Raw genomic sequence first — 18324 nt, forward strand, 5'->3', positions numbered from 1 at the left:
CAAAAATATTCAGTTGTCATAAGTAAATAGTAACTTCAAAATACTTGAATGTTGAATGAAAAACCTCGTAAAAAGGGCGAGAAATAAGAAAATAGAAGCTGAATAGGGAGCTCTGTGAAAGTATTTGTGAACTGGTAAGGTTTTAAATTTGAGAAAACTTGGAAAAGTTTTGAATTTCATTTTGGTTATTTTGGTTCATGTTCAACATGGTTCTCAAGTGAAAGATTTGAAACACTTTTCAACTTTTTCGTCTTTTATCGTCTAATCTTTTATCTTCTTTTCAATGTACTTAAATAATGTATTGTACAATATCATATATATATGTACCTAGTTTATGAAACACTGAGTTAAAGGAATTAATTAACAGAAAGAAAACAAAAAAATCAGAAATTTTGAAGTAAATTTAAAGCTTATATATATAAATTCTGAATACAATAGTATTTGACACCTCATCTGTTTAATTCTTTATTCTTTTTTATTCCATTCTTTTTTATTTCATTTTATTAGGTTTTAGAAAACACCATTTTTTTTGTCAAACTGGGACTCAAATATTCTGCAGTGGCAACAGAAGAAAAAACGAAAACAGATCATCGAAAAAGTAAAAATGTTCAGTTTTCCAATATTGTGGGTTTCAAGATTATGAGGAAACTCTGGATTATCTTCTTGTGCACAGTGTATTTTAATTGTTTGCTTGCAAAGGTGAGTGGAGAATGCATGGCACCTATATTTTAAAATTACACCATTGATATTTTATGTTTCTTGAATATACAAATACTTTTTTGTTATCTTTGTAGTTGTTATCATCATTATCATTATTACCATTATCCTCCTCATCGTCATCACCCCCATCATCAAAATCACCATCATCATTATCACCACTACCATCATCATCACCATAATCGTCATCGTCATCATTACCATCATAATTATCATAATTATCACCATCATCATCACCATCACCATCGTCATCATCATCATTATCACCATCATCACCATAATACTGAATGATCATAATTATTTTTAGCTAATAATCTTTCTGCAACATGCATGTATCTTGATTGATATAAAAATATCTGCCAATTTTATCAGTTAATTGATGAATAGTTACTGATATTTCAATCCTTCATTCTTTAGGGAAAGTACTGCCAGTTTGATTCTTGCAAAAATGGTAGGTTTATATAATATAGTAGGGTGGAAAAAGGTTTATCAGTTATAATGATTCATAATGATTGATATAAAATGTGTACTCTTCAATTTTAGGGGGGCTTTTATTCGTTAGGTCTGATAATGGGGGTAAGGAAAATGTTAATTTTTTGAGGGGGAGGGGGGCTATTTTTTGGAGTTTTGAAGATTAATTAATGGAGGAGAAGGTTTCTGAATAGCTATAGTTGGGGTGGGTAAGATATTTTTGCCCACTACTGACCCCTTCCCCCTTCCCCCTACCCTCTCCCCCACCCCCCCCCCCAAAAATAAAGGGATTCTTGAATGATAAAGGATGACCCCCTGAGTTTTAGAGCACCCTTGATACTCAAAATGTTAATATTTTTGCTGAAATCCCAGTAAGCCAAACTCCTAACCTCCCAAATAGTGGCTCAAAAGACAGAGCAATAAATCCATGGGTTTGACAAAAAAATAAATTTAGCATCTTAGAAAGATATACCTCTCTTATCCCAAGCTTGCTTTGCTTCATTCTTAAATAAAACTGTCAATTGAATATCATTATTTTTCTCTGTTTTTTTTAGGTGGTTCTTGTAAGGAAGGAGTGAATAGTTTTACTTGTTCTTGTCCCAGTGGATTCAGGGGTATTGACTGTGCAGTCAATATTGATGAATGTGCTTTAGCACAATGTCACAATAATGGCACCTGTATTGACAAGGTGAGAATTTTCCTCACACCACCTAGCTCTGCCTCACCCCACCCTACCCACCCTCATTTTCACAGTTTGTAGAAATAATATAGATACGGTATTTTCTTGAACATGATGAACTGACTCTCCTCACTTATTGAACAATGCCCCACAATATTTTTTTTTCCTGAATTTTATAAGTATGGTGCATTGTGGACAAGCTTGGGTATGGACAACATCATATATTGCGTGAAGAAGAAAAGATGTTTTTACTCAAGCTAGTTTTTACCGCATACATGTATGTAACATTGTTGGCTTTCTCAGGCAGGGTGTTTGGAGAAAGGCTTTTTTTAGTTCAATCCACATGAAACTATAAATTATTTTTTTGATACTTGAACTTTGAACTTTTGTATATTTGCACACACACAAATGTTTACAAGTATGTATATATATATATATATATATATACAGCCATTTGCAAAAATTATGGCCACTTCCAATATATATACAAGTATATCAAAAGCATATCAAATGTTATGGGATATCCTCCATTATATTTTTTTCAAGTTGTTTATCATTAGGGCTTTCTGAAAAAAATATCAAGAAAGATATCCTGCCCCTGTCTGTTATACTTTTGATATACTTGTATTTATATTTGAAATGGCCATAACTTTTGCAAATGGCTGTATATATGTATATATGTATATATATATTTATATATTTTTTGAAATAAAATACGAGATTTTTTGAGGAAAAAAATTATCAGTGTTGTTCATGGTACAGTGTGTGTGGTTGTCGAAATAGTATAAACTTTCAAGCCGCAGCTGCTGATAAGTAATATCAAAACAATTTTGATGACCAATATTATTAGAACTCATTTATTATTATTATTTTTCTATAATTACAGGTGAATTCTTTCAGTTGTATATGTCCTGTTGGCTTCACAGGGACATTATGTGAAACAAACATAAATGATTGTCATGGCAACCTATGTCAAAACAATGGCACCTGTCGTGATGCAATTAATGACTACCACTGCACTTGTCCTTTGGGGTTTGCTGGTAAAAACTGTGAAATTGATATAGATGACTGTAAAAACACGCCCTGTCGACATGGAGGGACATGTATTGACCAGGTGAATGGATTCCAGTGTATGTGTGCCAAGGGTTATACTGGTACTAAATGTGAAATCAACATCAATGAATGCAGTAGTATTCCATGTAGGAATGGTGGAGTGTGCGCTGATGGTGTCGATGATTACAAGTGTGTCTGTCAGGCAGGGTACTCTGGTTTGAACTGTGAAATTAACATTGATGAATGTGCGTCATCACCTTGTAAGAATGGAGGTGAGTTAGATCAATTAGAAGCATCTGGTTTTACTAAAGCATTAAGGGAATCGAAGTTGGCAATGTGGCATGCACGTGTCTCTCACCTCTGGGGTCTTGGGGTTGGTTTCTGTACTCTACCATTGCATGTCTGGATCAGCCTAGAGGATGTGTCAGAGTTTGATACATTTAATCCAAGACTCTCTCAAGTTATCCATTTACAATAATTGCAGGTACTTGTAAAGACCTCATCAATGATTACCAGTGTAGCTGTCTGCCAGGATACAATGGAGAGAACTGCCAGATAAACATCAATGATTGCCTGGCCTCACCATGTGCTAATGGTAGTACCTGTCTTGATTTGGTCAATGACCACCACTGCGTCTGCCAGCCAGGGTTCACGGGAAGGAACTGCAGTGAAAACATTGATGATTGCCTGTCTAACAAATGCAAAAACAATGCGGCTTGTATTGATGGTATTGATTCTTACAAGTGCATTTGTGTAATGGGATATAGAGGAAGATACTGTGAAGTGAACATAAATGACTGCACACCTGTGAATCCTTGTGAGAATAAGGGTGTCTGTCTCGACGGAGTCAACGATTACCACTGTGTCTGTCCCACAGGGTTGACAGGTAAAAATTGTTCCATTAATATCGATGACTGTCAGACCGCACCCTGTCGACACGGGTCTACATGTACAGATCTTATCAATGATTACCAATGTAGCTGTCCTAGAGGATACACAGGCAAGGACTGTAATATTGATATCAATGAGTGCTCAAGTAACCCTTGTAGTAATGGCAGTACTTGTGTCAGCCTTGTGGATGGGTACGTATGTCATTGTGTTGATGGGTACAATGGGTCTCAATGTGAGCATGATATTGATGACTGCAAGAACAATCCATGCCATGGGGGTCAGTGTGTGGACTTGGTCAACAATTATAAATGCAGTTGTCATCAAGGAAGACTTGGAAGGACATGCTCAAACACTAACGACACCTGCATGGCCTTCCAGTGTCGCAATGGTGGAACTTGTCTGTCTCAGAATGTCACTCATTACTCATGTGTCTGTCTGGCTGGATACACAGGTGTTGACTGTGAGGTTAACATCAATGACTGTCTGTCACACCAGTGTCAGAATAACGCTACTTGTTTAGATGGTATTGGAAATTACTCCTGTGTTTGTCCAAGAGGATTTACGGGAACCCTGTGTCATATTAATGTAGACGAGTGTAGCAGGCGGCCTTGTAAAAATGGTGCCACTTGCATCGACCTTGTTAATGACTTCCGGTGCGATTGCGCCCCAGGTTACCAAGGCCGCACATGCGCAGTGGATATAAATGATTGTGCCTCGTTTCCTTGTCGAAATGACGGCTTCTGTACTGACATGGTCAATGGCTTCCGATGTTCTTGTAAAGCCGGTTTTACCGGTAAATACTGTGAGGTGAATTATGACGAATGTGTCTCGTCACCATGCCAGAACGGTGGTCTCTGTATGGACAAGGTGAACAGCTACGAGTGCTTGTGTCACCCTGGTTACGGGGGATCCAGCTGTGAAATCAACATCGACGACTGCGCCGGCAAACCATGCATGAATTCAGGCAACTGCACGGATGACATCGATGCCTTCTCTTGCTCGTGCGCAGTGGGCTATACCGGACGCAAGTGTGAAATCAACGTCGACGATTGTGTTGGCTCTCCCTGCAGACACGGAGGGACTTGCCAGGACTTGGTCAATGGTTATCGCTGCGTCTGTCCCCAGGGGTACACGGGAAGGAATTGTAGCATCAACATCGATGAATGTGCAAGTCAACCTTGTGTGAATGGGTCGTGCGTGGACCGTGTGGGTAGATATGAGTGTGTTTGTAAACCAGGTATGTATCCTACCAAACAGAGTGTCAAGGTTAAGTATTTCTTTCCAAATCCCGCGGATATTAATTGAGAATCAAAGATGATGTTAGTACTCTCACCTCCAAGGACCGCAGACCACCCTAAAAAAAGTGGGGGGGGGGGGGGCTTAGTTTGGAAGATATAAGACACTAGTATGGGAAAAAGTGGGGGAGGGGACTAAGATTAGGAAATATAAGAGACTAGTATGGGAAAAAGTGGGGGAGGGGGCTAAGATTGGGAAATATAAGAGACTAGTATGGGAAAAGATAAAGGGGGATACAGCCCCCCCCCCCCCCCCCCCCCCCCCCCGCCGTCTCCGCGGTCCCTGACCTCTGGGGTCTGGGGTTCGATTCCTGGACTTGGCATCACATGTGAGTAAAGTTTGTTAAGTCTCTCGGGGGGTTTTTCTCCTGTTTTTCTCCTTCCGTAAAACCTAACACGCTAAATTCCACTTCGATATTTGAGTTAACAACGCTCTGACTTTAAACGTTTTTAAGATATCGATAAAATTTGATGACGAAGAACCAGGTTCAGAACTCACAAGCATGAAGCAACTGGGAGTATCACTACTGCCCCTGAATGGAATACTACTCCATATTACCACCCCACGCCCTCTCCCTCCCCGCGTCTTACCAGGGGACCCGCCCAAAGTACTTCCTGAAACCCATTTATAGTAATTGAAGATATATATTGATAACTCGTAAATTTTATCCTTAGGTTTTACAGGTCTCAAATGTGAGTTAAATATCAACGACTGTGCCTCTTATCCTTGCGGCAACCATGGCACGTGCTTGGACATGGTCGACGACTTCGAGTGTTACTGCGCAGCGGGTTTCGAAGGTCAGACATGCGCAGTAAACATAGATGACTGCGTGTCACAACCGTGCCTTCATAATGGAAGCCGCTGCATTGACCAGGTTGATGGGTATATGTGCTTATGTGCACTGGGCTATACTGGTACTAATTGCACGGTGAATATCGATGAGTGTGCGAGTTCTCCGTGTTTGAATCACGCAACTTGCGTAGATGTTATCAACGGAGTGCAGTGTATTTGTCCTCCAGGATTCAAAGGTTTGTAATCTTAGAGTCATCTATGTTATCCATAAACGTTTCCCGAATATTCACTCAAATTACCACGAAACAATGGTTTCAAGGCAAGTTCGGACTTGATGTGTTTATACATTTACTGTATTCTATTGAGTCCAACCTCAACTTGAAACAATTGTTCCTTGTTCACTAAAACTAATTCAGGAAAGGTTTATGTTTTTGAACAGATGCTGTTACAAATATTAAGCGCGTGTAACAAAGCGATATGATAAAAGCCAATGAGTCTCTCTTACAAAGAAAAGGTATAAAACCAGCAAAGATTGAATCAAGGGTGTCGTGGAGATAGTTTACTTACCAGGGCTTCCCAGATGCTGAATCAAGCTTAGCTGAGCGGGGTTGTTACCTGAACGGGTAATCTAAACATGATGATGATGATGATGATGGTGATGATAATGATCATGACGGTGGCAGAAAATCATGATAATGGTGGTAATAATAATAAAGATGATAGTGGGAATGGTATTACTTATAAATATATGATGATAAATGAAGTATTCAAGCGTTTCTTCCATTTTTTCCCGCTTTTATTTTTCGAATTAAAAATATTTAGAGGAGAGGTAGTAGGTGAAATGTGTGATTATATGTACTGTTGGTAACTTCAGGTTCTTCTTGTGAGACAAATATCAACGAGTGTTCATCATCCCCGTGTACTAATGGCGCTACTTGTCAAGACCTTGTCAATGATTTCCACTGTCACTGTTACCCTGGTTACACAGGCAAGTCATGTAACATGTCAATAGACTTGTGCCAAACGGAACCTTGCCTTAATAATGGTACATGTGCATTGGATCTTCACATGGGATACATCTGTTCGTGCGCGCAAGGGCTCACGGGGAGAAATTGTGACGTCATCATCGACAGATGTCAAAACCATACCTGTGAGAACAATTCCACGTGTCTAGACACGCCCTCTGGGGTCCAGTGTCTTTGCTGCCAGGGTTTTACTGGAGATCGCTGCCAGATTAACGTCAACGATTGTGATGGGGTCACTTGTGAGCACGGCGGGACTTGTGTGGACCTCGTCCATGGTTATAGATGTAATTGCCTCCCGGGTTACTATGGCAACGGATGTCAAATGATTGACAGGTGCCATTCTTCACCCTGCTTGAACGGGGGCAAGTGCATTGATGATGGAGAGGCGTCTTACTGTAAATGCTCAACTGGATTCTTTGGTGTTCGCTGTGAAAAAGGTAAGGAGCTGAACTGTTACTGGGTGGCTACCTGTGGTTGTACAGGAAATCTTTTTTTGTAAGTACTTCCAAGAGACTGATGGAGACCATTTTGGTTCATATCACTATGGAAACCATGTTGGTTCATATCACTATGGAAACCACAGGAACAATCTTTTGTTAAATTCAACCAACAAGGTGAATATGATGAAGTCAATGAGAAAGAAATGAAGAGTTACTATCAAGAGAGCATAAATAAGAGAGGGAAACTTCTTATTGTGGCGCGCGCCATGTAATTCTTGAAACTATTCATTTTACTATTACTATTACATTTGCTCTCTCTTTTCTCCAGAGTTCAATCACTGCGTCGTGCGAGTTGCTAATACCAACACGACATTTCCTTCTAACATATGCGGTCAATATGGGTCTTGCTCCAGTAGACCCACGGGCTTCCTGTGTATTTGTCATCCGGGATACACTGGTCTTCTCTGTCAGACAGGTAAATCATTTCAATTTGTACTTGGGATCCCTGTGGCAAGGAGGAGAGGGGGATTGGAATCCCAGAACTGCTAGCCCAGAACTTAATGCTCAATAATATGAAGGGCGTAAGAAAAAAAGGAATTCACACGCGCAATTCAACAAAAATTGTACCCTCGTGCCGTGCAGTAACCGTGACTGTGTGATGTTCGAAAACGTTTGTTTCCAGCTGCTCTGGAAAAGCGATCTATAAATGACGTCACTGAAAAACTCTTATCTCTAAAGAAAAAATTATTCTCTTGTCTGCACAACTATATATGTAACATCTCATAATGGTAGTAATTTGTGTGATTTTTGTGTCTAGAAATCAACGAGTGTGATTCAAACCCTTGCCCGGCCAATACAACGTGTGTCGATGGAGAGACCTCTTTTACCTGTCATCTTATTAATCAATCATTGGGGACTCCAATCATTGATTCCTTCAAAAGTAAAAACATAGGTAGGTCTCTTGATCCTGTAAGGAATTGGCTTCAATAAACCATGAAGGATATACAATAAGTCCTTATAAATGGACATCGATATAATCATCATCATCATCTTCATCATCACTCATCATCATCATCATCTTCATTTTCACTCATCACTCATCATCATCATCATCTTCATCATCACTCATCATCATCATCATCTTCATTTTCACTCATCACTCATCATCACTCATCATCATCTTCATTTTCACTCATCACTCATCATCATCATCATCTTCATCATCACTCATCATCATCTTCTTCATCATCTTCATCGTCATCACTCATCATCATCTTATTGATGAATCACTGGAAAACATTTTTGAAAGTAATAACATATGTATAACGAACCAACCTGATTATTACTTGCGATACAGTTGAAACATCTCGTACAATCTATAATATTTTTTTGCATTCTATGAGAATTTAGATATTGATAACCTGATTCTTATTCATTCTCGTCATCACTGGTTCAGTACCATCTTCATCGCCACCATCATCATCATCTGTCACTACCATAATCATCAATCTTCGTCATCTTCATCTTCATCTTCATCTTCATACTATCATCACTAATCATCATCTACCACCAGAACTAGTCATCATCATCACCACCCATCATCATCACTGGTCATTATCAATACCATATTTATCACCATCCTCATCCAACTGGGACAGTATTACCTATACGATACAATAACTTTATTAGTGTATCCCAGCAGGGATTTTCAATACTAATTTCCAATACAAATAATTCTAAAATCCTAAGCACGAAAACTATACCTAAACATGAAAATCATAATATATAGTTTTAAATTCTTAGTATTCAAGGATTCCCAATAAACAAAATCTAAGGCAATGAGCAAAAACTATACGATAAAAAAAACGTTCTGTAGGAGCTGAAGTTTTCCAATATTCTGTTGTGTTGTTCCCATCATCATTGATCAATCGTCGTCATCTTCAAAATAACGTCATCACTAATCATCATCTCACCTTGTCAGAGTATATATACATAAGATCAACATCAGATACCATAGGGAAATTATACAGTATAGGAAAACAAAGGCGCGCGCGAAAAAAATGTTCTAGTGCATTTTTTAATGATTTTTTACTCTTTCGCATTACGGAGGACATTATCTTGATCTCGAATTTTAAAAAAATATTATTTTTAAAAATTTTCCGATTTTATTTTCACCATTCACTTTAATCTAAATTGGGCTCCCTGTGGATTAATTAGCAGCTTCAAGCAATAATAGCTATATCTTCTAAACTATGACTGTTGATCATTTCCAGGTGACGATAACAAGGAGTATATAGTTCCTGTAGTGGTTGTATTAGCTTGCCTGTTGATCATTCTTGTGGTAGTGGTAGTAGCTGTCGTAAGGAGTAAGATGCAACACGGTGGTTTTAAGGGTAGAATGAAGCTAACAACAAATCATGCTGAAACGCTATCCAATCCGTATCCTGAGGAAAGGACATTTGAAAACCCCATTTATCAGGTATGGTACATGTAAACTCAAATTCATATTAATTTAAATATAAAGGGGTGGGTGAAGGATCTTTTAGAAGAGGGGACTCCATCTTATGATCAGGAGAAACCGATGAGTCAGCACGTTGGACAATTCTTCATAAAAAGATCTTCAGCTGGAGGGAGGGGTGGGGGTAGGATGGGTTCGCATCCCCCTGAACGTACAAACCCCTCCACTATATCCCCCCTGATATCTTAGTTTCTTCTATAAAGATTGTTATGGTAGCTGTTTGGATGTTTATGGATGGAGAAAACCGAAAAATTCCTATTAAAAAAACGACATCTGAAACATGAATGAACTGGCAAGCGACTGTAGGCGGGAACATGGTACATTGCCCCTCCTCCCCCCCCAAAACACGCCCCTCTACTCACATATGGCAGCAGCTCCAGACATCGAACCCATGATCACAGCAATGAGAGACAGCACATTAGCAGGGCACATCCCCTGTGCTTCCCCTATAATTTGACAACAAGTATTGGGCAGAAAAACATGTTTCCTGTCGTTGGAGGGCTGCATGAACGACCTCTTTGATTGGTTCCGAGGGAAAAGCCATTTGAAAGTCGAATGATTGGCCTATATATTGTCGTTTACTTTGTATCTTCAAACGTTAATATTTTAGCCAAGCCACGAAGTAATCGCGTCGAATCTTCGTATCGAAATGGACGCCCTTGAAGCCATAGGCTACCAAATAGACCAAGACCTACACGACCTTGCAACGATGAAGAACAACAGCAACGCTACTTCCGGTCCCATAAGACGTACTTCCTCTGCGCCAGACCTCCTGGACGTTAACATGAATGCAACGTTCGTTGACCTGGATGCTAGTAGTCTATGCACGGTAGACGATCTATCACATGATACACCGCAAGCAACACGTTACTCGGAGTTTCAACACAGTAGTGGCCTGCATGATAGCTCGTGTAGCTCCGGCGATTGGTTGGATACTCGCTTGTAATTGTATGGATATTTCATATTTGAGTCTTGCAAATGTTGTTATTGTGGCTGTTGTTGCTCGTAAGGGGGGGGGGGGGGTTTGAGGAGGGGGAGGGGGAGGGGGGTGCTCGTGCGGTTGGGGTTAGGGTTGGGGTTGGTCTGTCTTTGAGGGAAGGGTACAGAAATGGTATGCAATGCCAGTGGCTATAATTTAATATTCTTTCACTACCCAATTTTTTTGTCTGCTGAGGGTGGGAGGGATGAATAAGGTTATCCCTTCCCTTTCAATTCTCTATGGCAACCAGTATATTTGAGACAAAAATGAGACAAAAATAGTTTTAAGATGGCAGGCAGCCAATCAAATTCATGCGAGTTGACACCTTTTTCAAATATGAATAGAAGGTAATGACGATGCATGTGGAAGTTATCTTATCATTATGGCCCTTAAGTTGGTTAGAAATAAATTATTTATTTGATATGCTGAATGGATAGAAATAGTTAACTGAACTTCGTCCTGTCAAGTTGGGCTTCCTGTGTTGTCTCGGTCAGTGAGTTGGGACTTGTTGAAAAAAGAAAACAAACAAACATGGCCGACTTTTGTGGCCAAGTTTTTTGTTTGGTTGTTTCCTCAAATTTTTTCTTGAGCTAACCCAACTAGTGTTTAAGAGTTGTTTAAAAGTAGCTACTAGTCTCAAAAATAGCGAAGAAGTTTAATTCATGGATGTAGATGTTCAAAAAAACACAAATACTCGTCTCCTCAGTGAAGACGTCTACCGTCCTTTGCGATCTAAAGGACAAAGCTATGCAGCTCCTTGTACTATCATCCAACATCTAAACCACACTCTTGGAAACCACCAAGGTCTATTAGTAAGCGCCTGCAATTTTGCAGTTCATGATGACTCCATCCTAATCACTCAAACGACATTTCCAGGTTCAAATACAGCCCACACTTTCAAGGCTGGCTTCGTTCAAAGTTGGGATTTGACGGAAGATTCCGAGACAGGACACGATGACAGTTTGTTCACCTACGCACCAAGACCTGAGTTTTCCTTGTCTCCAAACGAAGGGATAATATCCTCGATACTTAACAGTGGAAAAGGAGTTCTTATTCTGGCGGAGATTGATGACGATTCAACTCTAGAACCTTGCAAGTTTGAGTGCGTTTCGAAATTTGGGTCTGATAACTTGAGTGCAAAAATAATAAGTTGTGTTTTTTCTCCAGATGGTAGACTGGTAGTAACTATTAGTGTTGTGTTGTTTAATGCTCTGCTCGGTCAACAGTACCATGATATGTGCCTCTGGAGGCTCGGAAAGGCTAGGGTTTTGCAGAAATGCTCTAAAATTCGATGTGAAAACCATCTTTCTGGATTTTCTGGTGAGCCACAGAGTTGTATTTTCTCGCCTGATAGCTCGCTCCTTGCCTTGTCTACAACAGATAGTCAACTGTATGTTCTTAGAAGTAACAGGTTGGAGGTCTTTGCAGTTATTCGGAGCACAAGAACTCTTGGCAATAACTGTATGTGTGCATTTGACCCTTGTGAATCTCTTACAAAACTAAATATTGGTTTATCAGATGGCTTATTTCAAGTATGGAGATTGATTCCTGGGAATATTGACTGTGTATTTGAAGAGAGAATCTTGTCCTCGAGTGCCGACAGGCTTACTTCGATGGCATACACTCTTGATCACTCTTTATTAGCCTTTGGAACGACAGCTGGCGATATCATCATCTATGAAACAGAATTATACATCCAGCTATATAAATTAAATCCTAACGATGCTGTAGATGTAGACAATTTGCAGGTCTGCTCTATTGCTTTTGCTAAATCCTGTCAAGAACTTGCAGTGGGTTATGATGATGGGTGTGTTCGCTTATGGCAGCTGCCGGTGAAGATGAACTTACAACACATGTGTCGGCTGGAGATTATCCAACTATTGCCAGAAAACATGATTTATAGATTACCATTACCTGAACCCTTAAGGGCATATCTCATGTTTAAAGTGTCCTTTGCCGTTGACTCATCAGATGATTAAGGGATACCTCATAGAATTTAGGGACTGCCATAAAAATGGTTATTCATGTTTACCCATTCATAACTCATGGGGGGGAGGGGGGTCTATGTGGATTTGAGGGGGCCAGCAATTTTTGGAAGCAGCAAAATAATAGGTTTTCAAAGGGGGAGGAGTCTATGAAAGGTATTACATCAAGACTCAGAATTCAAGTAGCCCCTCACCCCACTCTATAAATTATGAATGTATGGATTGACTTTAAAGTATGGATTGAATCTAAAATGACTTGTATAATCAAAATTATAGTGGATATCTAAGTATTGAATGAAAACTAAAGCAAATAAAATGATGGTATCACATAACGAAGATCCAAACACTAATTGCCTTGCAGCATTACCATCACTAAGATGTCTATAGTAGAGGTAATAGCTTAGAAGGATTTTACTTGGCCGTTGAAACAAAATCATATAGATAGTGGCTAACAGTCAAAGTAAAATAATACAAAACAATGGAATTAGTGTCTACTAATTAGCAATTAGTCCCCTAATTGGCCTATAGCCCTTGAGACCAAAGGCCGAAGGTAAGGGTAAGTGGAATAATTGTTTTTGTCAAATCCAACTAGTCGGTCAAATAGATGCAAACAAGTTTTGAATTAAAATTGTGTTATTTAGTTTTCAAACTCTGGTACTTTTCGCTACTAGTAGGCTATAACTTATAGCCTAGTAGTAGCTCATCCAATCAGAGTGCAGCATTGATGACAGACCGTTAGTTGGATGACCATCTTATAATCATTACTCATGTGGCAGCCATGTTCATTCTCATGGTAATGAAAGCCTTTATTTAACCCACATAAATTTATTCTTGGGCACTTAAATGAGAAACTAGACAAGGAGAAATTTATGTTCCAGTCAACATGGTTGTTGCTTGAGCAAAATCCCTGCAAGATTTGTAGTCCAAAGCTGTTTTTGAGGAAAAGAGTACACAGGAAGCCCAACTTAGACAAGAACATTTGCTTGTTCAGTGTTGGTGTAAATATTAATGTATAGATTACTTGGAAAAAACATGTTTGTGATTTCTCATCACATAATAATCTTCATAAGGGTCAAGGTCAAAGTCGACCAATCACATTCAAGAATTCTCAGTACTCAGTACAAAATTTGTTTAAAAACTTCAAAATTTTATTCTCTTGGAAAATCGATTTTAGCTAAAGATATTTTCCAAAACTGGTTAATCGTCTTTGATTTTGCATAAAAAATTATAAAATTGATGACCCCTTAATTCCTTTTGAGATTCAAGATCAACTCGGCTGCACCTGCACTCTTCAATTTTGAAGGCACTTAAGTTTTCCCCAAGTACATTTATTGCAGAGTAATATTTCAAAGGAACCGTACTCTTATATCTAAGTAAACTTTAACTTTTGTTTTGTGAAGTGCCCATTTTTCTTTCACAAAAGAAGTAAAGGTACATCTTCTGACTACTTGCTAATTAGTATTCATATTTTCATTGGATCTTCTTTTTTTTTTCATTTTATAGAAAAATTTTAAATCCTAAAACAATTCTCTTGTGTAGAATATTACAATTCTGAGGGTGGTTTTAATTATTTTACTAAATACAGACTTCTCCCTTAAAATATCCGCAAGAAACTTTTCAACAGTCGTCAATAACTATGTTCTTCTGCTTCAGGCTATCTTTCGAAAAACATTTTAAATCGAGACTTGGTGACCGACTTCAGGCGAAAATATCCGGTTTGAAATTCGTGAACTGTCGCTTCTAATTTTCACAATTGTTATTAGAGGAAGGAAATGGAATTAAAGGCGAAACAAATGAACAATATCATTATGCTCCAAAATTAAATCTCTTTCATTCGAGCTGGAACTTTGCTGAAATAATCTAGAATACAGTAAGAACCACCCACTGGAATATCTTTTTGATATTCGAAAGGAAAGGGCCAAAATTTTACGATTTATTTTCGTCCGCCATTAATTTCTTTGAATCACAGAATTCGACTCAAGAAGACTGGCACGAGTACTTATGACGTCATTTACTCAACCCAAACCAAAACATTGGTGGGTAATGTATGTGCCATGTTCGTAAAACTCGGTTTATTTGGTTTATTCAGAAAATATATAATGTTTCATTCGGTTTCCTAACTACTATATGACCAAATAATGTCTAGGCGCTGAAAGTTTTCAGTTTCAATAATACTGACGATCATAATTCGAAAATTTCAATACATCTCGGCACGCCAAGAATCACAACAAAGTAGGACGCATGGACGAGATTCTAGCGGTTCCATCGCGCGAAGTGACTGAGATATTCGGGATTTATTCGAATCATTTTAAGGATAACAATTTTTCAAGGCATATTTACATACGAGGGCAAAGAGCAACCCCACAATTTGTGTCCGCGAGACATCCGACACAATGAAAGAAAAATCTACGAGCTGAGTGACAGACGCCGCTGTCGCGCGAGTAATAAATAAGAAACCTTTGACATGTTCTATTACAAAGATGATATTAGATAATCGTATGTTTGTACCTATTCAATGCATAATGAACATTTTGAAGCAAATAATAACCGTTCTGTAGTAAATCAGCTAGGAGAATTACGAGCTCACATTCTAAATTATTCGGCACGTAGATCTAAGTCTATTGTCACAAATCTTTATATCACAACGCAGAATTCAAAAGGCAATCGGTTGTTTTCATAACATCAATCACTATTAGATTACATTGAAACTTCAAATTTAAGATCTTTACATCATGGACAGTACGTAGCAAATACAAATAATGAAATGAACGTAAGGAATTTTTATGAAAACCTCTTCCCAAGCATTGCTTCTTCTTCTAGTTCGGCTTCATCTTCATACATTATAACTTATGGTTCTAACTCTTCAGGATTGACAAAGCGAGCGTCCAAAGGAGTTTCCATCATATTTGAAGAGGTATCAAAGGTTTAAAAAAAGTCTGTTTAGAGATTCTTTTCACGATAACGCGTTTAAAACATCAAATAAACTTCAGGTAATCTAACAAGAAATGTATAGTCAAAACGACGCTAACATGACGGTGTTGAGTAAATGACGTCACAGCGTAAAACTGCTGTACATAATGACTCGTTGGCCGTGACACAAAGAAATTAATGGCGGACGAAAATAAATCGTAAAATTTTGGCCCTTCCCTTTCGATTATTAGAAAGATATTTCAGTGAGAGGTTCTTAATGTGTTCAAGATTATTTCAGCAAAGTTCCAGCTCGAATGAAAGAGTTTTAATTTTGGAACGATTTTCGTCCAAGTGGCCCTTTAATGGCAAAAACTCAGGTTAATACTAATCTTGTAAAATTCAACTAAATATACACTAAAACATTTTGATATTTTTTAAGATAAATTTTTGTATCTGACTTTTCTTTCCTACGCCTTGTGCGTTGGCTTCGCCTTTTTTCTTTGCTTTTACATAGATGTATTATTTATTTTCGTATGTATTGCACGAAACAGTAAAATCTGTATCTAAAATATAATTAAGTTATAAACGATAAAGAGAAAAGATGCGACTTTTTGACCGGAACAAAAATAATTGCTTGATGAAACACAACTTCAATAACTTCAATAGCTTTTCAAAAAATAAATTGAAGCTGCGAGTATCAGGCCTCGGCGGAATGCCTAGGGGGGCAGGGCTATACTCAGGTTAAAAGAAACAAAACACGTTGAGAATAGTTTTTAAAATATTAAAAACGAAAAAAAAGGGCAAAAATCACGAGAAAAGTATTGGTAATTTTCTTACAGACAACTTATCGACTACAGTTCAATATCGGCTAGCCTAGTTTTGATTTTCAACTATCATTACTATTATCATATTTAATATCAAGAGAACCTTTCAAAAACTTTATTATAGAATATAGAATACAAAGTGTTATATTAAGTAAGACTTTGAAGTTCTTTAACAAATGAACTTAACTTGACAATAGACTACTAAGGTTTCTACTTCATGTAATATTACATATAATGGAATACCACGATCCATTATCTGTAACTTCACACGAATTACTGCCCTCTACTTGGCTATTTGCGCAAGACTCTTTTCTAAGTTGAGTTCAACTCATCTGTTATTTTCCTTTTCACCTGTCTGTTTGTATCCTCAGATCATTCCCCACGGAGACATCTGTAGTTCCCGTGTATTGTGGCACGTCTTTTTTCCTTTTCGTTCTACAGGAAGCAACGAAACCCGCTTACCTTGAATTTGCAGTCAATATTTATTTTACGTTACGAAAAACCTTGTCATAAGACACTCAAACCGCTTCAAGACCAGGCAATTTCCAGGTTAGTTGAAAACATTTACTTTACTCTTTCTCAGGATATTTGCTTGAGATTGTTGAACATTTATTCCCAAAAATAGCATTTATTTTCGTTATCTACTAACTAAAGATAACCGTGTTTTATTGATCACAATAACACTCAACGTTGAAAATTAGGCATCTCACATCTCGCCTGGGTATCGTCTCCTGAGTCTGTATAGGCATCCTCAATCACCTTTTTTTCTCGTATTGTACTGACAAACCCAGCCGGTGAGCAATTTTAAGCGGATTTCTATTTTCGACTTTATTTTTGTTTTACACCAAAACTTTATAATGGCTTAGAGTTTTGATTAAAAGTTGGATCTTATAACAAACAGTAAAAATAAAAAACATTTTTTCTGGTTTGAACTGGACCTGCAATTCGCTATGCAGTTCTCGATTTCCGCATTAAAAAAATTATTTAAAAAAACCTTTCTTTTAAATCTCGTTAAGTAGAAAGAATACTGAAAAAGAAAAAAAAACATTGCAAAATAGATCAAATTTTGCGTGCAAAATAAGTTTAAAATCTAAAATTTGTTATTATTTTATGATGGAAACGAACTCTAGTCTACTCGGTTTTTTCGCTAGCTGAAGTTTTTTTTAAAATTTTTGTTAACTTAGCGAGCGTAATACCAAGTTGTCTCTCAAATCTTTCTAAAATCCACAATACGAACGTCAAAATAAAGGATTTTTCACCAGTGAGGCTGTCGGCAATAAGGTGTTATTTGAGTTCTGTATAAGTGGACTCTAGAGCATAATTTCCATATATATTTAACCTGAATTGTCTTGTTTTAAAATAAAAAAATGTTAAAGCAAATAATAGGTATAAATGTTTGAATATACTAACGCAAAATAAATAAGTAAATAAAAAAATCACTCGGGTTTAAGTTACATTTTTTAATGCTAAAGAAGTCGAAAGTATGAAGTTGGAAGTCGTACATAATAAACCATTAGCTTGGGCGGTAGTTAATCTTCTTCTCAAGAGGGAATTAATTGATATACGTGGTCTGAAATAGGCGAAAACATTACGCCCGCGCGCAAAGGGTCTATTACATCGAGAAGCGAGTTTAATTGACTTTCCCAATTCGTGCCGGTTTGAATTAGGCTAATGGAAGACTGTAGCTTTTAAAGTCATTCAGTTTCATTCCTTTTTCAAAACAGTGAAGGAAAGAAAAAAAATG

General features: G+C 37.9%; 2 protein-coding genes across 2 annotated transcripts; both read left to right on the forward strand.

Annotated features, from left to right (window-relative positions):
- The first annotated feature begins 6 nt into the window (after positions 1-6).
- LOC116287558 (uncharacterized) lies at positions 7-10882 on the forward strand. Its single transcript, XM_089025077.1, has 12 exons — positions 7-134; positions 508-699; positions 1135-1168; positions 1743-1876; positions 2754-3192; positions 3405-5048; positions 5782-6135; positions 6774-7361; positions 7693-7839; positions 8182-8316; positions 9638-9843; positions 10493-10882. The coding sequence occupies exons 2-12, from the start codon at positions 640-642 to the stop codon at positions 10826-10828; spliced, it is 4077 nt and encodes a 1358-aa protein (XP_088881203.1). The 5' UTR covers positions 7-134; positions 508-639; the 3' UTR covers positions 10829-10882.
- Positions 10883-10958: 76 nt separating this feature from the next.
- Positions 10959-13178, forward strand: LOC116287575 (uncharacterized). The gene has a single exon (XM_031694263.2). The coding sequence runs from the start codon at positions 11524-11526 to the stop codon at positions 12838-12840; it is 1317 nt and encodes a 438-aa protein (XP_031550123.1). The 5' UTR covers positions 10959-11523; the 3' UTR covers positions 12841-13178.
- The last annotated feature ends 5146 nt before the right edge of the window (positions 13179-18324 follow it).

The sequence above is a fragment of the Actinia tenebrosa genome, unplaced genomic scaffold (genome assembly GCF_029948245.1).
Source record: "Actinia tenebrosa isolate PJP-AT-01 unplaced genomic scaffold, QUT_ActTen_1.0 PGA_scaffold9__36_contigs__length_13948895, whole genome shotgun sequence".
NCBI lineage: Eukaryota > Metazoa > Cnidaria > Anthozoa > Actiniaria > Actiniidae > Actinia > Actinia tenebrosa.

Excerpts from the sequence above, each read along its gene's own strand:
- LOC116287558 (XM_089025077.1), top strand. The coding sequence starts at position 640 with ATGAGGAAACTCTGGATTATCTTCTTGTGCACAGTGTATTTTAATTGT. Across the intron at positions 700-1,134 it reads TTAATTGTTTGCTTGCAAAG|GGAAAGTACTGCCAGTTTGA; the intron begins GTGAGTGGAGAA and ends TTCATTCTTTAG. Across the intron at positions 5,049-5,781 it reads TGAGTGTGTTTGTAAACCAG|GTTTTACAGGTCTCAAATGT; the intron begins GTATGTATCCTA and ends TTTTATCCTTAG.
- LOC116287575 (XM_031694263.2), top strand. The coding sequence starts at position 11,524 with ATGGATGTAGATGTTCAAAAAAACACAAATACTCGTCTCCTCAGTGAA.